The following is a 19205-nucleotide window of genomic DNA, read 5'->3' as shown; positions in this document are numbered from 1 at the left end:
CTGGGTGTCTTTTTATGTACTGTTCCTCTGCATCCTGTGTTTACCCCTGCTATAGCCTGTTGTAATTGTTTTGTTTATCCAGGAGATGGTAAGTTTCCAGAGAATGGATAACTTGTCTGTTGTATCTTCATGCCTAGCAGAATGCCTGGTTCATGGTAGCTACTCACTAAATACTTACAAGAATAAGTGAGGGAGGAGAGTGCAATAATATTAGCACAAATATACAAGGCCAGAGGCAAATTGGTTTAGAAATTGGTAAGGAAGAGGTTGATGGGGATCTTCAGCGTGGGAGTAGGTGGGTAAGTAGCAAAGTGATTGATCATCATTGTGAATGAATGCAAGGTTGATTCTATGTTATTTGCTCAAATCATTATTTTCCTCTTTCTACTTTCTCTCAATTGAGAATTTATAATTAAATTATTAATAATTTGTTTATACTTGAAATATCACCGTCAACACGTAAATACTCTGAAGGCAGCTATTTCACATACTAGGTTTTAGTTTAAAGTTAATTTGAATTGCTGAATAATTTGAGGATGGTAATATATTACTGTGCTCCTAATGTTTATAAATATAGAGCAAAAGTGTATGTGTGTGTGGTTTTTTTTTAAAGATTTTATTTATTTATTTGACAGAGAGAGACACAGCGAGAGAGGGAACACAAGTGAGGGAGAGGGAGAAGCAGGCTTCCCGCTGAGCAGGGAGCCCGATGTGGGGCTCGATCCCAGGACCTGGGATCATGACCTGAGCCGAAGGCAGACGCTTAACGACTGAGCCACCCAGGCGACCCTGTGTGTGTGTTTTTTAATGAAACCTGTTAAAAGTACATGGACTTAGCTACTTTTCATTATTCAAATGAGAACTATTCATTGCAGAAAAAAATATAGCTACAATTACTTGTATAATTTAGTACTGATATACAAACATTAAAAACAAAAGTAAGTCATCTGAGATAATCCTGACTCAAAAAGGAAAGAAAGAAAGAAAGAAAGAAAGAAAAAAAGAAAGAAAGAAAGAAAGAAAGAAAAGAGAAGAGAAGAGAGAAGAGAAAGAAGAGAAGAGAAGAGAAAAGAAAAATCAGGGACGCCTGGGTGACTCAGTTAAATGTCTGCCTTTGGCTCAGGTCATGATCCCAGGGTCCTGGGATGGAATCTAGCATTGGGCTCCTTGCTTACTGGGGAGCCTGCTTCTCCCTCTGCCTGCCACTCCCTCTACTTGTGTGCTTTCTCTCTCTGACAAATAAATAAAATCTTGTTTATTTATTTATTTATTCATTTATTTTTATTAACATATAATGTATTATTTGTTTCAGGGGTACAGTTTTGTGATTCATCTGTCTTACACAATTCACAGCGCTCACCATAGCACATACCCTCCCCAATGTCTATCACCCAGCCACCCCATCCCTCCCACCCCCCTCTACTCCAGCAACCCTCAGTTTGTTTCCTGAGATTAAGAGTCTCTTATGGTTTGTCTCCCTCTCTGGTTTCATCTTGTTTCATTTTTTCCTCTCTTCCCCTATGATCCTCTGCCTTGTTTCTCAAATTCCACGTATCAGTGAGATCATATATGATAATTGTTTTTCTCAGATTGACTTATTTCACTTGGCATAATACCCTGTGGTTCCATCCATATCATTGCAAATGGCAAGATTTCATTTTTTAAAAAAATATTTATTTATTTGACAGAGAGAGAGACAGCAAGAGAGAGAACACAAGCAGGGGGAGCGGGAGAGGGAGAAGCAGGCTTCCTACAGAGCAGGGAGCCCGATGTGGGGCTTGATCCCAGGACCCCGGGATCCTGACCTGAGCCGAAGGCAGATGCCTAACAACTAAGCCACCCAGGTGCCCCAAGATTTCTTTTTTTTTTTGATGGCTGCATAATATTCCATTGTGTGTATGTGTGTTTGTGTTTGTGTGTGTGTGTTTGTGTGTGTGTGTATGCATCTTCTTTATCTATTCATCTGTTGATGGACATCTAGGCTCTTTCCATAGTTTGGCTATTGTGGACATTGCTGCTATAAACACTGGGGTGCACATGCCTCTTCGGATCACTACATTTGTATCTTTGGGGTTAATACCCAGTAGTGCAATTGCTGGGTCATAGGGTAGCTCTACTTTCAACTTTTTGAGGAACCTACATATTGTTTTCCAGAGTGGCTGCACCAGCTTGCATTCCCACCAACAGTGTAGGAGGGTTCCCCTTTCTCCACATCCTTGCCAGCATCTGTCATTTCCTGACATGTTAATTTTAGCCATTCTGGTGTGAGGTGGTATCTCATTGTGGGTTTGATTTGTATTTCCCTGATGCCGAGAGATGTTGAGCACTTTCTCATTTGTCTGTTGGCCATTTGGATGTCTTCTTTGCAGAAATGTCTGTTCTTGTCTTCTGCCCATTTCTTGATTGGATTATTTGTTCTTTGGGTGTTGAGTTTGATAAGTTCTTTATAGATTTTGGATACTAGCCCTTTATCTGTTAAGACATTTGCAGATATATTCTCCCATACTGTCAGTTATCTTTTGTTTTTGTTGACTGTTTCCTTTGTTGTGCAAAAGCTTTTTATCTTGATGAAATCGCAATAGTTCATTTTTGCCCTTGCTTCCCTTGCCTTTGGCGATGTTTCTAGGAAGAAGTTGCTGCGGCTGAGATCGAAGAGGTTGCTGCCTTTGTTCTCCTTCAGGATTTTGATGGACTCCTGTCTCACATTTAGGTCTTTCAACCATTTAGAGTCTATTTTTGTGTGTGGTGTAAGGAAATGGTCCAGTTTCATTCTTCTGCATGTGGCTGTCCAATTTTCCCAACACCATTTGTTGAAGAGACTGTCTTTTTTCCATTGGATATTCTTTCCTGCTTTGTCGAAGATTAGTTGACCATAGAGTTGAGGGTCCATTTCTGGGCTCTCTATTCTGTTCCATTGATCTATGTGTCTGTTTTTGTGCCAGTACCATACTGTCTTGATGATGACAGCTTTGTAATAGAGCTTGAAGTCCGGAATTGTGATGCCACCAACTTTGCTTTTCTTTTTCAACATTCCTCTGGCTATTTGGGGTCTTTTCTGGTTCCATACAAGTTTTAGGATTATTTGTTCCAGCTCTGTGAAAAAAGTTGATGGTATTTTGATGGGGATTGCTTTAAATGTGTAGATTGCTCTAGGTGGCATAGACATTATCACAATACTCTTCCAATGTATGAGCATGAAATGTTTTTCCATTTCTTTATGTCTTCCTCAATTTCTTTCATGAGTGTTTTGTAGTTTTCTGAGTACAGATTCTTTGCCTCTTTGATTAGATTTATTCCTAGGTATCTTATGGTTTGGGGTGCAATTGTAAATGGGATCGACTCCTTAATTTCTCTTTCTTCTGTCTCGTTGGTGTATAGAAATGCAACTGATTTCTGTGCGTTGATTTTATATCCTGCCACTTTACTGAATTCCTGTATGAGTTCTAGCATTTTTGGGGTGGAGTCTTTTGGGGTTCCCACATAAAGTATCATATCATCTGCAAAGAGTGAGAGTTTGACTTCTTTGCCGACTCGGATGCCTTTTATTTCTTTTCGTTGTCTGATTGCTGTGGCTAGGACTTCTAGTACTATGTTGAATAGCAGTGGTGATAGTGGACATCCCTGCCGCGTTCCTGACCTTAGGGGGAAAGCTCTCAGTTTTTCCCCATCGAGAATGATATTCGCTGTGGGTTTTTCATAGATGGCTTTTATGATATTGAGGTATATACCCTCTATCCCTACACTGTGAAGAGTTTTAATCAAGAAAGGATACTGTACTTAGTCAAATGCTTTTTCTGCATCTATTGAGAGGATCATACGGTTCTTGTTCTTTCTTTCATTAATGTATTGTATCACATTGATTTGCCGATGTTGAACCAGCCTTGCAGCCCAGGGATAAATCCCACTTGGTCATGGTGAATAATCCTATTAATGTACTGTTGGATCCTATTGGCTAGTATTTTGGTGAGAATTTTTGCATCCATGTACATCAGGGATATTGGTCTTTAGTTCTCCTTTTTGATGGGGTCTTTGTCTGGTTTTGAGATCAAGGTAATGCTGGCCTCATAAAATGAGTTTGGAAGTTTTCTTTCCATTTCTGTTTTTTGGAACAGTTTCAGAAGAATAGGTATTAATTCTTCTTTAAATGTTTGGTAGAATTCCCCTGGGAAGCCATCTAGCCCTGGGCTCTTGTTTGTTGGGAGAAAGTAAATAAAATCTTAAAAAAAAAAAGAAAAAAAGAAAAATCATTACTCAGAGATAATCAATAAGTAATTTTGGTAAATATCCTGCTAGACATATTGCATACATATGTGTATGTGTGTGTGTGTCTGTGTCTATATATGTATCTACTTTAAACATAAGGTACACTGTATATTCTGCTTATAATCTAATTTTTTTTGAAGATTTTATTTCTTTGACAGAGACATAGCGAGAGAGGGAACACAAGCAGGGGGAATGGGAGAGGGAGAAGCAGACTTCCTGCCAAGCAGGGAGCCCGATGTGGGGCTCGATCCCAGGACCCTGGGACCATGACCTGAGCCGAAGGCAGACACTTAATGACTGAGCCACCCAGGCGCCCCTGCTATAATCTAATTTTAACTTCAAATGTGAATATTGCCTGTTACATTCCCTTAGCCCACCTGATGTTAGCACAGCTGTGGTATGCAGTCCCATGCCCTCTTTGACAGTGTTCCACATCAGATGCAAGCTGTGCTTTATGGCTCTGCTTTCTCCAAAGCTGCAACGGTCTTTTAGACACAGGCAGGGACAACCTAGAAATATGGGGGAGTTAATAAGGAAGGCTCAAGCGATGGGGGATGAGAGTTGGTGGATAAATGCCCCAGCCCCCAGCCCTGTGTTGGGACAATTATGAGATCCATGCTACATACATTCTGCTGAGGTCCCCATCATTTAACACAGTTGCCTGCAGCAGTAAGTAACCAGCTTGTTCCTGAAAACCATATTGGATGTTCTCCTTCATCTATCTCACCTTCTCTGTTTTCCCAGTTCTGTTTTCTGGGATCACCTCTCAACAGCCTCCACCCACATCCTTGTCTCCGTCTGTTCCCACAAAATCCCAACTAAGAACATACCAACCTCATATTATTGAACAATCAGATTTACTTCAATTTCTCATTTCTAGGAAAAGAACTGTACTGGAAATCCATGTGCAAATGCCTTACATATAGCTCTAATTAATTTTTTCAATAAAATTTGGGTCAACGAATATGCTGATTTTAAAGACCAAATGACTTTTTTTAGGAAAGTTATTCCACTTTGTAGAATGTTGATTTCCTTATATACTGCTGACTCCTTTAAATATTTTTCTGACTCAGGTAAAAAAATTCTGTCTAGTTCTAACCTGTAATTTTTATATATGTTTTTGGTCACATATAGTTTTGTTTAGTATGTTTATATCTTCTCCCTGTTTTTCCCATTAAGTATTTAAATATTTTAATCAATTTTTATTTATATAATTTAATACATATAATATAATATAATCTTTATATATTAAGATATTAATCCATTGCTGTATGTTATAAATTGTTTCTCTCCATTATCTTTTAACTAATTTTGGTCTTCTTAGTAGCCACTCTCATTGGTCGCATTCCCAAATTCTACACTGGCCTGCACATCTCTCTCCCCCTATGTTGACATTTTCACCATTTTCCCCTCCATCTAGGTGTTTCCATCTCATTTTCTTTCATCTTCTCTTTCCTTCATCTGGTTTCCTTATTCTTGATTTCTTTTCCTAGCATGAAATTTATCAGTCCATTCCTCTTTGTAGTGATTCTCACTGGGTGTAGGGAAGAGTCCACATCCAAATCCTTGGGATAGATGGCTTTTTTAAGGTTTATGTTCCCTGCTCTTGAGAATTACAGCCACAGTTACCGCCGTGGGGTATGTGTGGAATCCCTCAGCTGAGCAGGGGCAGAAAAAGTGGAGAACCACTGGCTGGAAGGTTGTAGAAGGCATGGAAATGCTACTCACATCGCTCTTCTCTTTGTTTCTGTGATTAAACCCTCATAGAGACCTGGTGACCTCAGGGCCTGTCTCCAAGGAAATCCTTCTATTTATGTATGCTTGGCAGATCTGCAAATTACCTTCTAAATTGATTGCTGAATGTGCTGAAGACACAAGTTTGACCAGGTCTTAAAGACCAGCATCTTTTTTAAAGCCTGATCAATATAAAAGGCAGCTTTCTTTATATAATGACATAGGGGTCAAATCTAAATTACATTTGCACATCACAAGAGCTTTCAGAGTTAATGCAGATGCGGGGGGGGAGGGGTGCTCTAGGGAGGGATCACCTTTGCAAATTTATAGTCACATATCTACTGACCCAGGAAAGGAGGAAAGGGGGGTATGGTCTTGCATTCTGGGGAGCACCCCAGACTGCTCACCACTGACCAGCAACACCCTCAGGCAGAGACTTATGGCTTCATTCTTTTCATTCCCAGACTATTTATCAGTATTTTTACCCATAAAGCATGAAATATTTCTTTGCATTCTGAGTTATTTTACAATGTGTATTAAAATGGTAGCTTATTTTGAATAGATTTGATTTTATATTAATTCATTTAAATCATACAGTCGAAGGTTTCTAAAAAGAATTTGCCATGTTTATATAATAACATTATTATTATAGATATTAACATCAAAAATTGCACATAAAAGGAAAAATAAGCAAAGATGTTAAGAGACAATCAACAGGTGCTGTGACTAAACCGTAGAATTCAATCTCAGCTTCCCAAAACCAAGGTAAAAGGATAATAACACGATAATGTAATAATTCTCATTTGGTAAGAGGAAACATTCACAGAATGGAAGTATTTTCCCCCCTTGAGTTAAATTTTAAAGGAAAAATATCATGACACTTATACATTCAACTTAGGGTAAACTAGTGGTAACCTAACTAATATGAATTCGTTACAGACATGGAAGCACTTTTGTCATGTTAATTTCCCCCAGTAAATCCTCAGTATAACCCAAAGCTATAAGGTTTAAGTGTCATTCAGTGAAGGTATTTTCAGGGTGGTTTCAGTGAAATTAGTTTCAGTGTAGTTCAGGACTCTAGGTTTCTGGCATTTTAAAACACAATCCAAGGCTCTGTATATTTGGTACTTAACCTATGTGGAGGCCAGTATGTCTCTTAGAATGTATTACTTCACTGTCAATTGTCTCAGCTGGGCTTTTTGAAAGCCATTTAGGAGTTTGGATAGAATCAGTGAAAAGATGAAATTCTGTCTCTAAGATACTGTCTTCGGGTAAAAAACCCACACACCTTTCACATCTTTGATAAGTTAACAACATTTCTTTAATACTTTGTGTGATTCGTGTTCTTTTGTTTAATCAAAATAGTTATGAATTCAAACAAAGTGCTATTCATTCAGCTACAGGTACCTCCTGATTCTTGGAAAAAAAAGTGTATCTGTGTGTATGTATATTTATATTTACATTTAATCATTTAACACTTGCCTAGTTAACCAGGTATTCTTTTATCTGGTCTTTTGCTTCAAACTCTACTGTTACTTTAGGCTTATAGTGATATGAGAAGCCTGAGTGATCTGAGGTAGCCTACTTGCCTTGATTTTTTTTTTTTTTTAAGATTTCAGTTATTTTTAGAGCAGTTTTTTGTTCACAATAAGATTGAGAAACAGATACAGAGATTTCCTGCTGCCCACACATGCATAGCCTGTCCCATGACCAAATCTTTCACCAGAGCAGTCCATGCACTACAGTTGATCAACCTACAGAGACACATAATCACACAAAGTCTATAGTTTACATTAGGGTCCAAAAGACTTGGACAAAGCCTCCTTGATTTTTGATGATTGATCCATCCTCATGATAGGTGGCATGGAAACTGAAAGGTTAAAACTGAAAAGATATTCCAGAAATATGGAAAAGGGAAAAATTGATAAAAGAAATTGATTTTAAGAAAATATAGCTTCATGGTATCAATTCAAATAAAAGAAGTTATACCTAATATATTAAATTATGAGCAGCTACTTCAGATGCATACCCCAGTGTTGAACTATCAAAAATTAGGAAAATCACCTTCTCATGGACTTAAGTTTTCTAATCTGTAGTTGAGAAAGATAACATTTGTATTTGTTCTACCTGTCTCATGGGGTTGGGGAGGCACATGCCATGAGATCCTAGAAAAATGTGGTATGCATATAGAAGGTGATATTCCTATCTCGTGTTGTCAAAGTGAGAGGTGTATGTGAACATGTGTCGCCATTTGAGGGAACTTCTCATTAAATTGTTTGGCAAATAAGCTTGCAGGCTGAGCTCAGGCCCTGGTAGCTCCATCAAATTCCTGAGATCCAGGCCTTTTGTTCCTGTCTCAAGTGGGCGGGGTCCACTGAGAGACAAAGACTCATCCAGTATTTCTGCAGGTCAGTCAGTTTCAGCATGTAATAGAAACAAGTCTAGGAGGTGTGCATCTGATGCACATGGGGAACAGCCTGCGTGTGAGGAAAAAGCCAGAGAAGCCAAGAAACTCAGAGGAAGGAAAGCTCTAAATAATGGATTTTTCTAGGTCACTGGGAGTCAGACCTTTGTTCTCCTTCCTGTGACTGGAAGGAGTGGCCACATTGGGAGAGATTCCCACTGCATCTTTTTTTTTTTTAATTAATTTATTTATTCTTATGTTAATCCCCATACATTACATCATTAGTTTTAGATGAAGTGTTCCATGATTCATTGTTTGTGCATAACACCCAGTGCTCCATGCAGAATGTGCCCTCCTCAATACCCACCACCAGGCTAACCCATCCTCCCACCCCCCTCCCCTCTAGAACCCTGTTTGTTTTTCAGAGTCCATCGTCTCTCATGGTTCGTCTACCCCTCCGATTTCCCCCGCTTCATTCTTCCCCTCCCGCTACCTTCTTCTTTTTCTTTTTTTTCTTAACATATTGCATTATTTGTTTCAGAGGTACAGATCTGAGATTCAACAGTCTTGCACAATTCACAGCGCTTACCAGAGCACATACCCTCCCCAGTGTCTATCACCCAGTCCCCCCATCCCTCCCACCCCACCCCCCACTGCAGCAACCCTCAGTTTGTTTCCTGCAATTAAGAATTCCTTATATCAGTGAGATCATATGATACATGTCTTTCTTTCTTTGACTTATTTCACTCAACATAATACCCTCCAGTTCCATCCATGTCGTTGCAAATGGCAAGATCTCATTCCTTTTGATGGCTGCATAATATTCCATTGTATATATATATATATATACCACATCTTCTTTATCCATTCATCTGTCGATGGACATCTTGGCTCTTTCCACAGTTTGGCTATTGTGGACATTGCTGCTATAAACATCGGGGTGCACGTACCCCTTCAGATCCCTACTTTTGTATCTTTGGGGTAAATACCCAGTAGTGCAATTGCTGGATCATATGGTAGCTCTATTTTCAACTTTTTGAGGAACCTCCATACAGTTTTCCAGAGTGGCTGCACCAGCTTGCATTCCCACCAACAGTGTAGGAGGGTTCCCCTTTCTCCACATCCCCGCCAACATCTGTCGTTTCCTGACTTGTTAATTTTAGCCATTCTGACTGGTGTGAGGTGGTATCTCATTGAGGTTTTGATTTGGATTTCCCTGATGCCGAGCGATATTGAGCACTTTTTCATGTGTCTGTTGGCCATTTGGAGGCCAGCATTACCTTGATCCCAAAACCAGACAAAGACCCCATCAAAAAGGAGAATTACAGACCAATATCCCTGATGAACATGGATGCAAAAATTCTCACCAAAATACTAGCCAATAGGATCCAACAGTACATTAAAAGGATTATTCACCACAACCAAGTGGGATTTATCCCTGGGCTGCAAGGTTGGTTCAACATCCACAAATCAATCAACGTGATACAATACATTAACAAAAGAAAGAACAAGAATCATATGATCCTCTCAATAGATGCAGAAAAAGCATTTGACAAAGTACAGCATCCTTTCTTGATTAAAACTCTTCACAGTGTAGGGATAGAGGGTACATACCTCAATATCATAAAAGCCATCTATGAAAAACCTACAGCGAATATCATTCTCAATGGGGAAAAACTGAGAGCTTTCCCCCTAAGGTCAGGAACGCGGCAGGGATGTCCACTATCACCACTGCTATTCAACATAGTACTAGAAGTCCTAGCCACAGCAATCAGACAACGAAAAGAAATCAAAGGCATCCAAATTGGCAAAGAAGAAGTCAAACTCTCACTCTTTGCAGATGATGTGATACTTTATGTGGAAAACCAAAAAGACTCCACCCCAAAACGGCTAGAACTCATACAGGAATTCAGTAAAGTGGCAGGATATAAAATCAATGCACAGAAGTCAGTGGCATTCCTATACACCCACTGCATCTTTAGAGGCAAGCACACACATGCCCTGTAGGCTTGGGACTGATCAATTCAGAAAAATGCTATGAGGTTTGTCATAGGCCTTGCATTTAATTCTGTATTCCTTTTCATTAGCATTCAGTAAACGAATGCTAAACTGTCAGCTTGGGTAGGTGCTGGGGGCATAAACATATGCATAGGATATACCTTTCCCCCAAACCTGCCCCGCCGGGACTTTCAACTAATTGTTGAAGTAATAACCAGCTTTATCAGAAAAAGGGTAAAGACTATCATTTATACTATACTTTAAAATAGACTTTGGTATGTCATGCCCACATTTAACATGTATGTATGTGTGTTTAATTTATTGATTCAAAATAAATCTATGTATATTTGTATCTGTATTAAATAGAAAAAAAAGACCCAAAGTGGGCTGTACATGAAATGTTAATAGCAATGAAAATACACATTATTTTTCATTATTTTTGTGTCTTCCGCAAAGGACATGTGTTTATATGACTGTGTGACAACAACACATTAAACTTTGAAGCCTCCCAAGTATTTGTATATGTGCTCTCTCATATGAGCCCCACAAGCCCTCCGTGAGGTAGGTCAGTAATAAACAGCAAGGTGATAGGTGAGAGAAACGGAGGAGACAGGCACCCAGGATATTACATGCAATGAGGTTACATGATGTGTACGGCCAGTGGCAAAGCCAGGAAAAAGGAAGGCAAACCAGTAGTGCTTTAATGAAAGGAGAATGGTGTAGGGCAGAGGGTGGCTTTTTATTTCAGTCTGGCTCCCTAAGCCAAGGCCAGGTTCAGTTTTTATTAACTCAGAGGCAGGGGGCACAGTGGTCACATTTGTGTGTGAGACCGGAGAGTGTGAGTTTGAGTTCCAGCTCTGGGACTGCCTAGCTGTTTAACCTGGAGAGTCATTTGGACTCAGGGCCTTATTTTACTTATGTATAAAATGAAGCAAATACTACTGACTATTGTAAGGATAAAATGAGTTCATATGCGAGAGCCTTTAAAAGTGTATAGGGTGGTCTTGAGCTAAACGACTTTTTAATTGGTTAAGTAAATAACAGATCATGGAGAAAAACCCTAAAAAAAATAAGAGTGTGGGCGTAGGGATGTCTGAGCAAATACTAACATCATCATCTTCATCCTCATCGGTACAGGGCTGATGAAGAGGATAATGGGGTGACAGGGTACCTATGGCTCTTAGGGAGGCAAGTACCTTATCCTACTGCAGACAGCAGCAACTTTTAATCTCATAGGGTCTGGGACAAGGTAAGGAAGGAGGTTGGGTCCTTATAAATATATCTAACATGAATCTTTCAATGATAATATTATCATTTTGAGATGCATAAACATGGGCCGGGTTAAGGATAGATGATGTTTCTCACTAAGAAATGTACAGATGCATACCAAATGTATGTAGATGTATGTATACTGCAAAATGCTGGTAACTGTAGGTCAGAGATATAAAAGAATTATAAAGTTAATATAATAATATGAGAGAGTTTGTGCTGGTATCATTGGATTGTTCAGCAGCCTGTTTAAATGTATACCAGTCTCTCCCTGCTTTCTATAAGTGTTTGGAATCTGTGTGTACCCTTAACTGTTCTATTTGATTTTATAGTGTTGTAAGGCAAGTGATTGCTGTCAAATTAAGTGATTGTTTTGTCTTTAAAAGACCTTGACCATGAGTTGGGGAGTGGAGTGTGCTGTGAGGGTTAATTCCCTCAGGCCTGGAATTAGTCTGGGCTGTTCTACTGAAATCAGTATACCTGCCTGATTACTTAACCACTGGTCATCAAAGCATGAAAGGATTGATTGAGAATGTTGCTTTGCAACGTTGGGTTGGAGGAGTTTCAGAGTAGTTTGCACCAACTGTCAGCATTGTTTATTGATAATAGTGAGATTGATGATTTGCATCCGGGCTAAGTGAGACCCCTAAAAGGCTCTGCTGCAGAGGCTGGTTACATAGTAGGAAGGTGTCCATGTAACCAGTAAAATACAAAAAACACCAGTGGAGACTCTCTCGCAGAAGTAGCCTGAAATACTACTGATGTGGGAAACAAAGGCAGAAGAAAAAATATTAAATTTCCTTACTACCTACAGCCCACTGACAAGTCCTTGAAACAGGCAGAGTGGCAATTCCTCTAGGGACTCAACTGCCCTGATGCTGACACTTTGCTAAGGGCAAAAGGCAATCCTAGCCCAGTTCCCCCCCTTCCCCAGGATCCTGTAATCCTACTTTTACATATAAAAATTCTTTTGGAAACTTCCTTGTGTTGGCAGTCATGCCTCAAGTATATGGCCCACCAGTATACATCTGAAGGGTCTCATGACTAAGGTTTTTATTCGACAGTAATAAATGACCTTTTCCCAACAACAGCTAGACCCCTCAAGGTCCTGGAAACCTTGCTTCCAAAATTCCTTAAGAGACTTACGCTATCCCTAACCCCCTCCCAACTTGAAGGTATATCATGGGCCGCTCCTCATGACCCCAGTGCAGCTCCTCCTGCACACGGTCCTGTCCCTGTGCTTTAATAAAACCACCCCTTTGCACCAAAGATGTCTCAAGAATTCTTTCTTGGCGGTCGGCTTTGGCCCCTAACGTCTTCCTACGTCACTACCAGTTGAGTTTAGAAGATTACCCAGAGAGCATGTATAATGGAATATTAATTGCTTTAATATCCTAATTCAAGTTAAAGTCCTTCAGTTCTCATACAGGTAGATTATTGAAATCCCAAACATTGGGGACAAGCATCTGTCAAAAGCATCTCTTACCCTGCTTCATTTCCAAAACATGTAAAATGTGCTTGTCATTTTTTTCAGACCCCCTGGTTGTGGAATACAAGGCACTGCTGGTACAACTATCCCTATCAGGTAAGGAGACGTTACCATCTGGGTCTTTTACACGCGCAGAGTATCCTCCGTAGGTCAGGGTCATGGTTTCAGGCCCCTGCCCCCACCCCTGCTGCGTGATGCAGACTTAGCCTAGTTAAGGGAAGTAGCTTGTGTTGTCAGTGAAGTTCAGGATCAAAGCTCAATTGCTTTAGCAAATGGAATAAGCTGGAAGGTGCATTTGCTGAAGAGTAAGATACGGTCAGTTCGATAGTTGGGGGATTCCTGCTTCTAACAGCTGACCTACGTCTGATTACCGCAGAGAGCCTGAAGACCTGAACCAGCAAGGGTCTCTCTGGACAGCAAGCGGGCTAAGCTCAAATGTAGGGCTGTGGCAGACAGGCAGAGTTCAGGCCGCTTTGTGGCTTAAGAGCAACCTTTAAATATGTATATCAAGTACCATTTCCTTGAGCATGGGAAAAGGGGCTTGTATCATTACACTAGATTTAAAACCAACATCAAAAATGAGATGAAAATTATATCCCAGAGAGGGAACATTTCAGATCCCCACCCCCGACATACCTTTGCCTCTGTCCATGAATTCAATAACATTAGCATGTGTTATGTTCCTCAGATCAGTTACTATCTGAATATTGTAGCTGGGTCTTTTCTAGTAATTTCTTAACTGAAAATTTTATAGAATTTCTAGTTTAATTGGGATATATTACGTAAGAAAATCAAATGCAGCAATGTATTTTGGTGGTAAAGAGACATACATTATGATAGGCACCTTGGATTTTTTACTTTGACTGCCATTCCTTGGGTTGCCTTTTTAGAGGCATTTGGTCTTTTTGGTATGCATAAAGTTACTGGGGAGCAAGCATGCTCTGTATCTTCTCTGTTACACTCAGCGTTGCAACAGGCTAGGGACTGGTTTTGGAAACTCCTTGGGCTGGTTCAGGGCTAGGGACACATTGAAATGGAGTTCCAGTTTGCATTTCCATCTCTTTCATGTAGTTTATTCAGATTAGAAAAGAATGTAAACAAGCAATATGACATGGTTAGAGAAAGCTGAGCTTTCCAGGGCATTCTGATGGAAACTGAAGCAACGTCGAAACCAATCACTTACTGTGCACAATTGCAATTCTCAGGCTCAACTGCTGTTTTACTATCTTAAATACTTGGGATAGTGTCATTACACCTTTCTTTGTGTCCTGTAATGGTATACTGAGTAGAAAAATCCGAATATAGCTAGAATTCTATTTATAGAAGTACGTCAAGCCTTCTAGAAACTGTAACTTGTTTTGATGTGGTAGCTGCCCTAATGCACTGCATTTATGAGGTAAATTCTGTCATATGAACAACACTGAGACAGATGTCACAGGAAATGTAATACTCACTCTTCCTTATAACGATAACATAGTCTGAAATAACTTTCACATTTATGGCTGGAGCTAAGGAATTGCTTTTTTCTGAGATAATTAGTTGCTGGAGCAGTGGCCCAAAATTGTAGTTGCTGACTGTTTCACAGACAAAACTAGAGATTTAACATGAAATTTTGAGGGTCTGGTACATAGTTATGTTTAAAAATAAGAAACATTGAGGGCGCCTGAGTGGCTCAGTTGGTTAAGCGACTGCCTTCGGCTCAGGTCATGATCCTGGAGTCCCGGGATCGAGCCCCACATCGGGCTTCCTGCTCGGCAGGGAGCCTGCTTCTCCCTCTGACCCTCCCGACCCTCCCCCCTCTCATGCTCTCTCTCTGTCTCTCTCTCTCAAATAAATAAATAAAATCTTTAAAAAAAATTAAAAAAATAAAAAAATAAGAAACATTGGGACGCCTGCCTGACTCAGTTGGTAGAACACGTGACTCTTGATTTCGGGGTTGTACGTTTGAGTCCCACATTGGTTATAGAGATTACTTAAAAATAAAATAAAATAAAATAAATCTTTAAAAAATAATAAAATAGGGGTGCCTGGGTGGCTCAGTCGGTTAAGCGTCTGCCTTCGGCTCAGGTCATGATCCCAGGGTCCTGGGATCGAGCCCCGCATCGGGCTCCCTGCTCCATGGGGAGCCTGCTTCTCCCTCTGCCTTTCCCCCTGCTCGTGCTCTGTCTCTCTCTTGCTCTCGCTCTGCACTCTTTCTCTCTCAAATAAATAAATAAAATCTTTAAAAAATAATGACAAAATAAAAAATAAAAATAAGAAACATCATTAGAATAGAAGGAAAGATACTGCGTGTGGGGATTCAGATCAAGATTGTCTTCTGCTGATAAGTCATCATTGCTTATAAATGAATAATTTGACATTAGCCCCCAAAATCTAGGACCAATTCATGATCTCTTATAGGAATAGTGGTCATCTTTGATAAACTCCGTATTCTAATAAAAAAAAAAATCAGCTCTTTCTTTTTGTGTGTGTGGGAAAAAAAATTAAACAGCATGTAATTATTATGCATGTAATTAAAGTGCATTGTGGGTAGCTATGTCTCCATAAATATATAGATTATAGTTCAGAGTCAGTCTCAGGCCTTAAGGGTACTTTTAAAAAGACAGATCATGCTGATGAAGTATATTTATTATGTCTTTAGCATGTATATTAAATAATTGGACATATATTTAGATGAGAATAGTGGTCTGTTGCAATTTTATTAAGGACTCACTGCTCCTTGTGTATGAGCATATATGTAATTTATTGTATGATGATTTTTATATACATGTGTATATTTTAAGTTTAAAATAATGGAAAGTGGTCTTTAGCTGGGCCTGTTTAGTTTGTCATGAAGAGTTGGGAATGAGAAGCCCTAACATGGTAGTCACAGAGCTTCACTAGCTGGAAGACCTGTGATTGACCTTTCACCCCAAATTAACTGATGGCAATTGCCTGTCAACTATACCATCTAGAAAATGATGGTACTAATTTGGTAGGATTTTTATGAGAGTCAAAGAAATTAACATGCAGGTAAGCTTTGTCAGCTGCAGAGCACTCCATGGGTATGGTAGTTTTGTAATATGATGATGCTCTCTTATGAGCACTGTGGTTTCTGGATGTACTCTCACTTGTCTTCATAGGCCTCCGTGGCTTTTCCCAGGTGGTGGTGCCGGAACTCTCATTAAAACTGAAATTTAACCTTGGCTCCAAGGGTCCTGAAGCCAGTGCCCTATTTTCTAGATTCATTGCTGCCATATGCCCGACCTGAATACCCATCCCTTATTGCTAATGCCTGCAAATTTTAAAAGGACAATTCAGTGGAAAATATATTCTCTCCAGGGTGGTGCTGAGTTTGATAAACACACTGATGCTCATTGTCTCTCAGAGCTTGGGATGGCTATTGAGACAGTATCCTGTCCCCTCACTGTTGCCAAAGATCAGTGGGAGGGACAGCTGTTTTCTTTAGTGCCAATGCATAAAGTTGGTAGAATTAGTAGTTAAGTGAGTGCCAGCTTCTCGTGAAAGTAATTTGTTACGCTGCTATTGGTTCACAGAACATTAAAGTTTCCATTGTAGTTACTGTATATACTGTTACCTTGTGGGTAACATGGAGGTGATGCATTTCAAAGGTCTTTTATTCATTCTAGTAAAGTAAGACATTTCATTATAGCTCAGTAAACAAAATAAATATTCCTGACTTCTACTGCCTCTCTGAGCCTATCCCCATTCCTGGGCCTCTGAGGCAGATAGAGCAGTGTCACCTCCATTTTACAAAAAGTAAATTAAGGCCCAAATTGTATACCTACTGAGCTATGGAGCTGAGACTTGATCTCAGATTTCCTGGCTGGGGGCCTAGCCTGGTATTTCTTGGCAGCTTCCTTGTCCCTGTGTCTTTTAATAAATATTTTTGAATTATCTTTTCTGATATTTGCAATGTACAGAACATTTCCTAATAACAAGAAAGCTCTGATTAATGCAGAACTTGAAACTCTGCCTCCGTGACCCATCTGGCACCCCAGTTTCTATCACCTACCTCCCTTGCCCCTGTACAATGGAATCTCCCGGCACTTTCCAGGGTTATTCTTTTTGTGTATGTGGGGTTTTTTTTTTTTTTTTTTTTTTTCAGATTGCTGAGGAATCTTACAGATACTTATCTCAAGGAACCATCATAAATCCTGTTGTTAAAATAAATAGTGACTTGGGTACCAAATGTTCATACTCACTGACACTTTTTTGGTTGGGGATGAAACAAAACTTAATGCCATCAAGCTGCGGATTAGAGGCATGCTTCAGAGCCCTTCTTCTCCACAGAGAGAATGGGGCTGGAATCTGTAGAGGCGTAAGACCGTAAGACCGTGTCACTTTTCAGCCCTGAGCTTGAGATGTTTGGGACACTAATTGGTTTCCTATTAACTGTTAATCTTTCCTTTTTTTTCTTTGATCCTCAGCCACTCACAACTGACCTTCACTACTATTATATCCTGGAGCTGTCGTTTTATTGGTCTTTAATGTTTTCCCAGTTCACTGATATCAAAAGAAAGGTAAGAGTGGTTGTGTGGTGAAGTGCTTGCAGGTGTGTGTCCTTAATGACCCTTGGCGGATGGGTGTGGAGTCTCGAAGGACTCACTTCTATTCTCCGGCAGCGCTAGCTTAGTACTGCTTTCTGTATTCCCACAGAAAGTTTCCTATTTTGTTGGTGGGGCTTTATATTTTGTTCACATTGGCTCTTCCCTCCTGCCTCCAAACCTAGTGTTCTTTTCTCTGTGAAAAAATTGTATCCATGAATCCAAACAACAGCAATTTTCTCTCAGTCTGATTCACAAGGCCCTCTGTTCCTCAAATTAAATAAAGAAGAAAAATTGTATTTGTAGCCCCTGGGAGAGAGTAAATTCTCAGTGTTCCAGCCCCACGAATGAGTTCTTCCTTAATTAGAATTATCTAGTGTCCAAATACATCATGCAGATACAACTTTGCTACATGAACTGTGATCAGCCTCCACCCGTCCCCTTCACTGGACTGGCTTTTGCTGGGGGTGCTCTTGAACTCCTCAGACCGAACCCTTCCAGCTCTCATCCTACCAGCTTCTGGGAAGAATAGGCACTTCTGGCTATTTACTGCTTATAATTTTTCCATCATACCATTTTCTCCAGATTCCCATATTTGGATCATTCCTTCAAAGTCGTCTTTGCTGGCCTCCAGCCTAGTGCCTCATGTGCTGCTCATTTGTGTGCACAGGGTCTAGTCCTAGATGACAGAACATCATCTCCTGGGATGATCAAGCTTATAACCTTTAGCACTACCAACCATAACTCATGTGCCAAGAGCTCCCAAATGTTTCTCTTCAGCCCTGGGTTCTCTCCAGGTCTGTACTTCCACAAATCTAGGCGTAAGTAATAGTAATATGTTCTTTGTATTTGTTTTATCATTTAATCCTCCCATCAACTCCAAAATCCAGTTGGATCATTTATTATTTATCCTCATTTTATGAATGAGGAAACTGAATCTTACATGCAAAGTATTTCTAAATGAAGACACGATCATCCCTTAGTCTTGTGCTTCTCCCAGTAATCCTTGTAACCGACAGTCCCATGAGCTAGGGTTTTCCTTTGCTCTCCTCTTCTCTTTGCTTTTCCTTATACTTGAACCCTTAATGTCATGGATACATTTAGTTGAAGTCATCTCTACTTTTTCTTAATCTATTCCAATAGCTTTTTAAATGGTCCTCCTATCTGAATAGCCATTCTTGCCTACCTGCCACCTAAGAGTTATATTTCTAAAACCTTCAAGACAAAGCCAGACTCCTTGGAGTAATATTCAGGGTTGTTAACATGATTCAAAGCTACTTCTCCAGTCTCATCCCCCCTACCCCTCCCCCAGCCTCCCCCTCTGACACACACGTATGTCCTAGCATCTTCTCATCACTGTTCAGACATAATTTTTTTTTCATGCACCTTTGTTTTTTTACAAGACCTTACCTTGATTAGAATATATCCTATTTCCCTCCTCCCAAACCCGACCTAGTCCAAAAGTAATCTCTTCTTTGAAGGCTAATTCAATTCCTCCAGG

General features: G+C 39.9%; 1 protein-coding gene across 4 annotated transcripts in view; it reads left to right on the top strand.

Annotated features, from left to right (window-relative positions):
• The window catches only part of CERS6 (ceramide synthase 6), a 311203-nt gene that overhangs the window by 219174 nt on the left and 72824 nt on the right, over positions 1–19205 (top strand). For all 4 annotated transcript variants that reach the window (XM_035007836.1, XM_035007837.1, XM_035007838.1 and 1 more), the window contains exons 5-6: positions 13203–13253; positions 17588–17680. In XM_035007836.1, the coding sequence (XP_034863727.1) occupies positions 13203–13253; positions 17588–17680 (144 nt within the window). The remainder of the gene's footprint in view (positions 1–13202; positions 13254–17587; positions 17681–19205) is intronic.

This window comes from Mirounga leonina, unplaced genomic scaffold (assembly GCF_011800145.1).
Source record: "Mirounga leonina isolate KUSES-001 unplaced genomic scaffold, KU_Mleo_1.0 Mir_151, whole genome shotgun sequence".
NCBI lineage: Eukaryota > Metazoa > Chordata > Mammalia > Carnivora > Phocidae > Mirounga > Mirounga leonina.
Note: the sequence above shows the minus strand (reverse complement) of the source record. Positions and strands in the feature narration are given on the sequence as shown.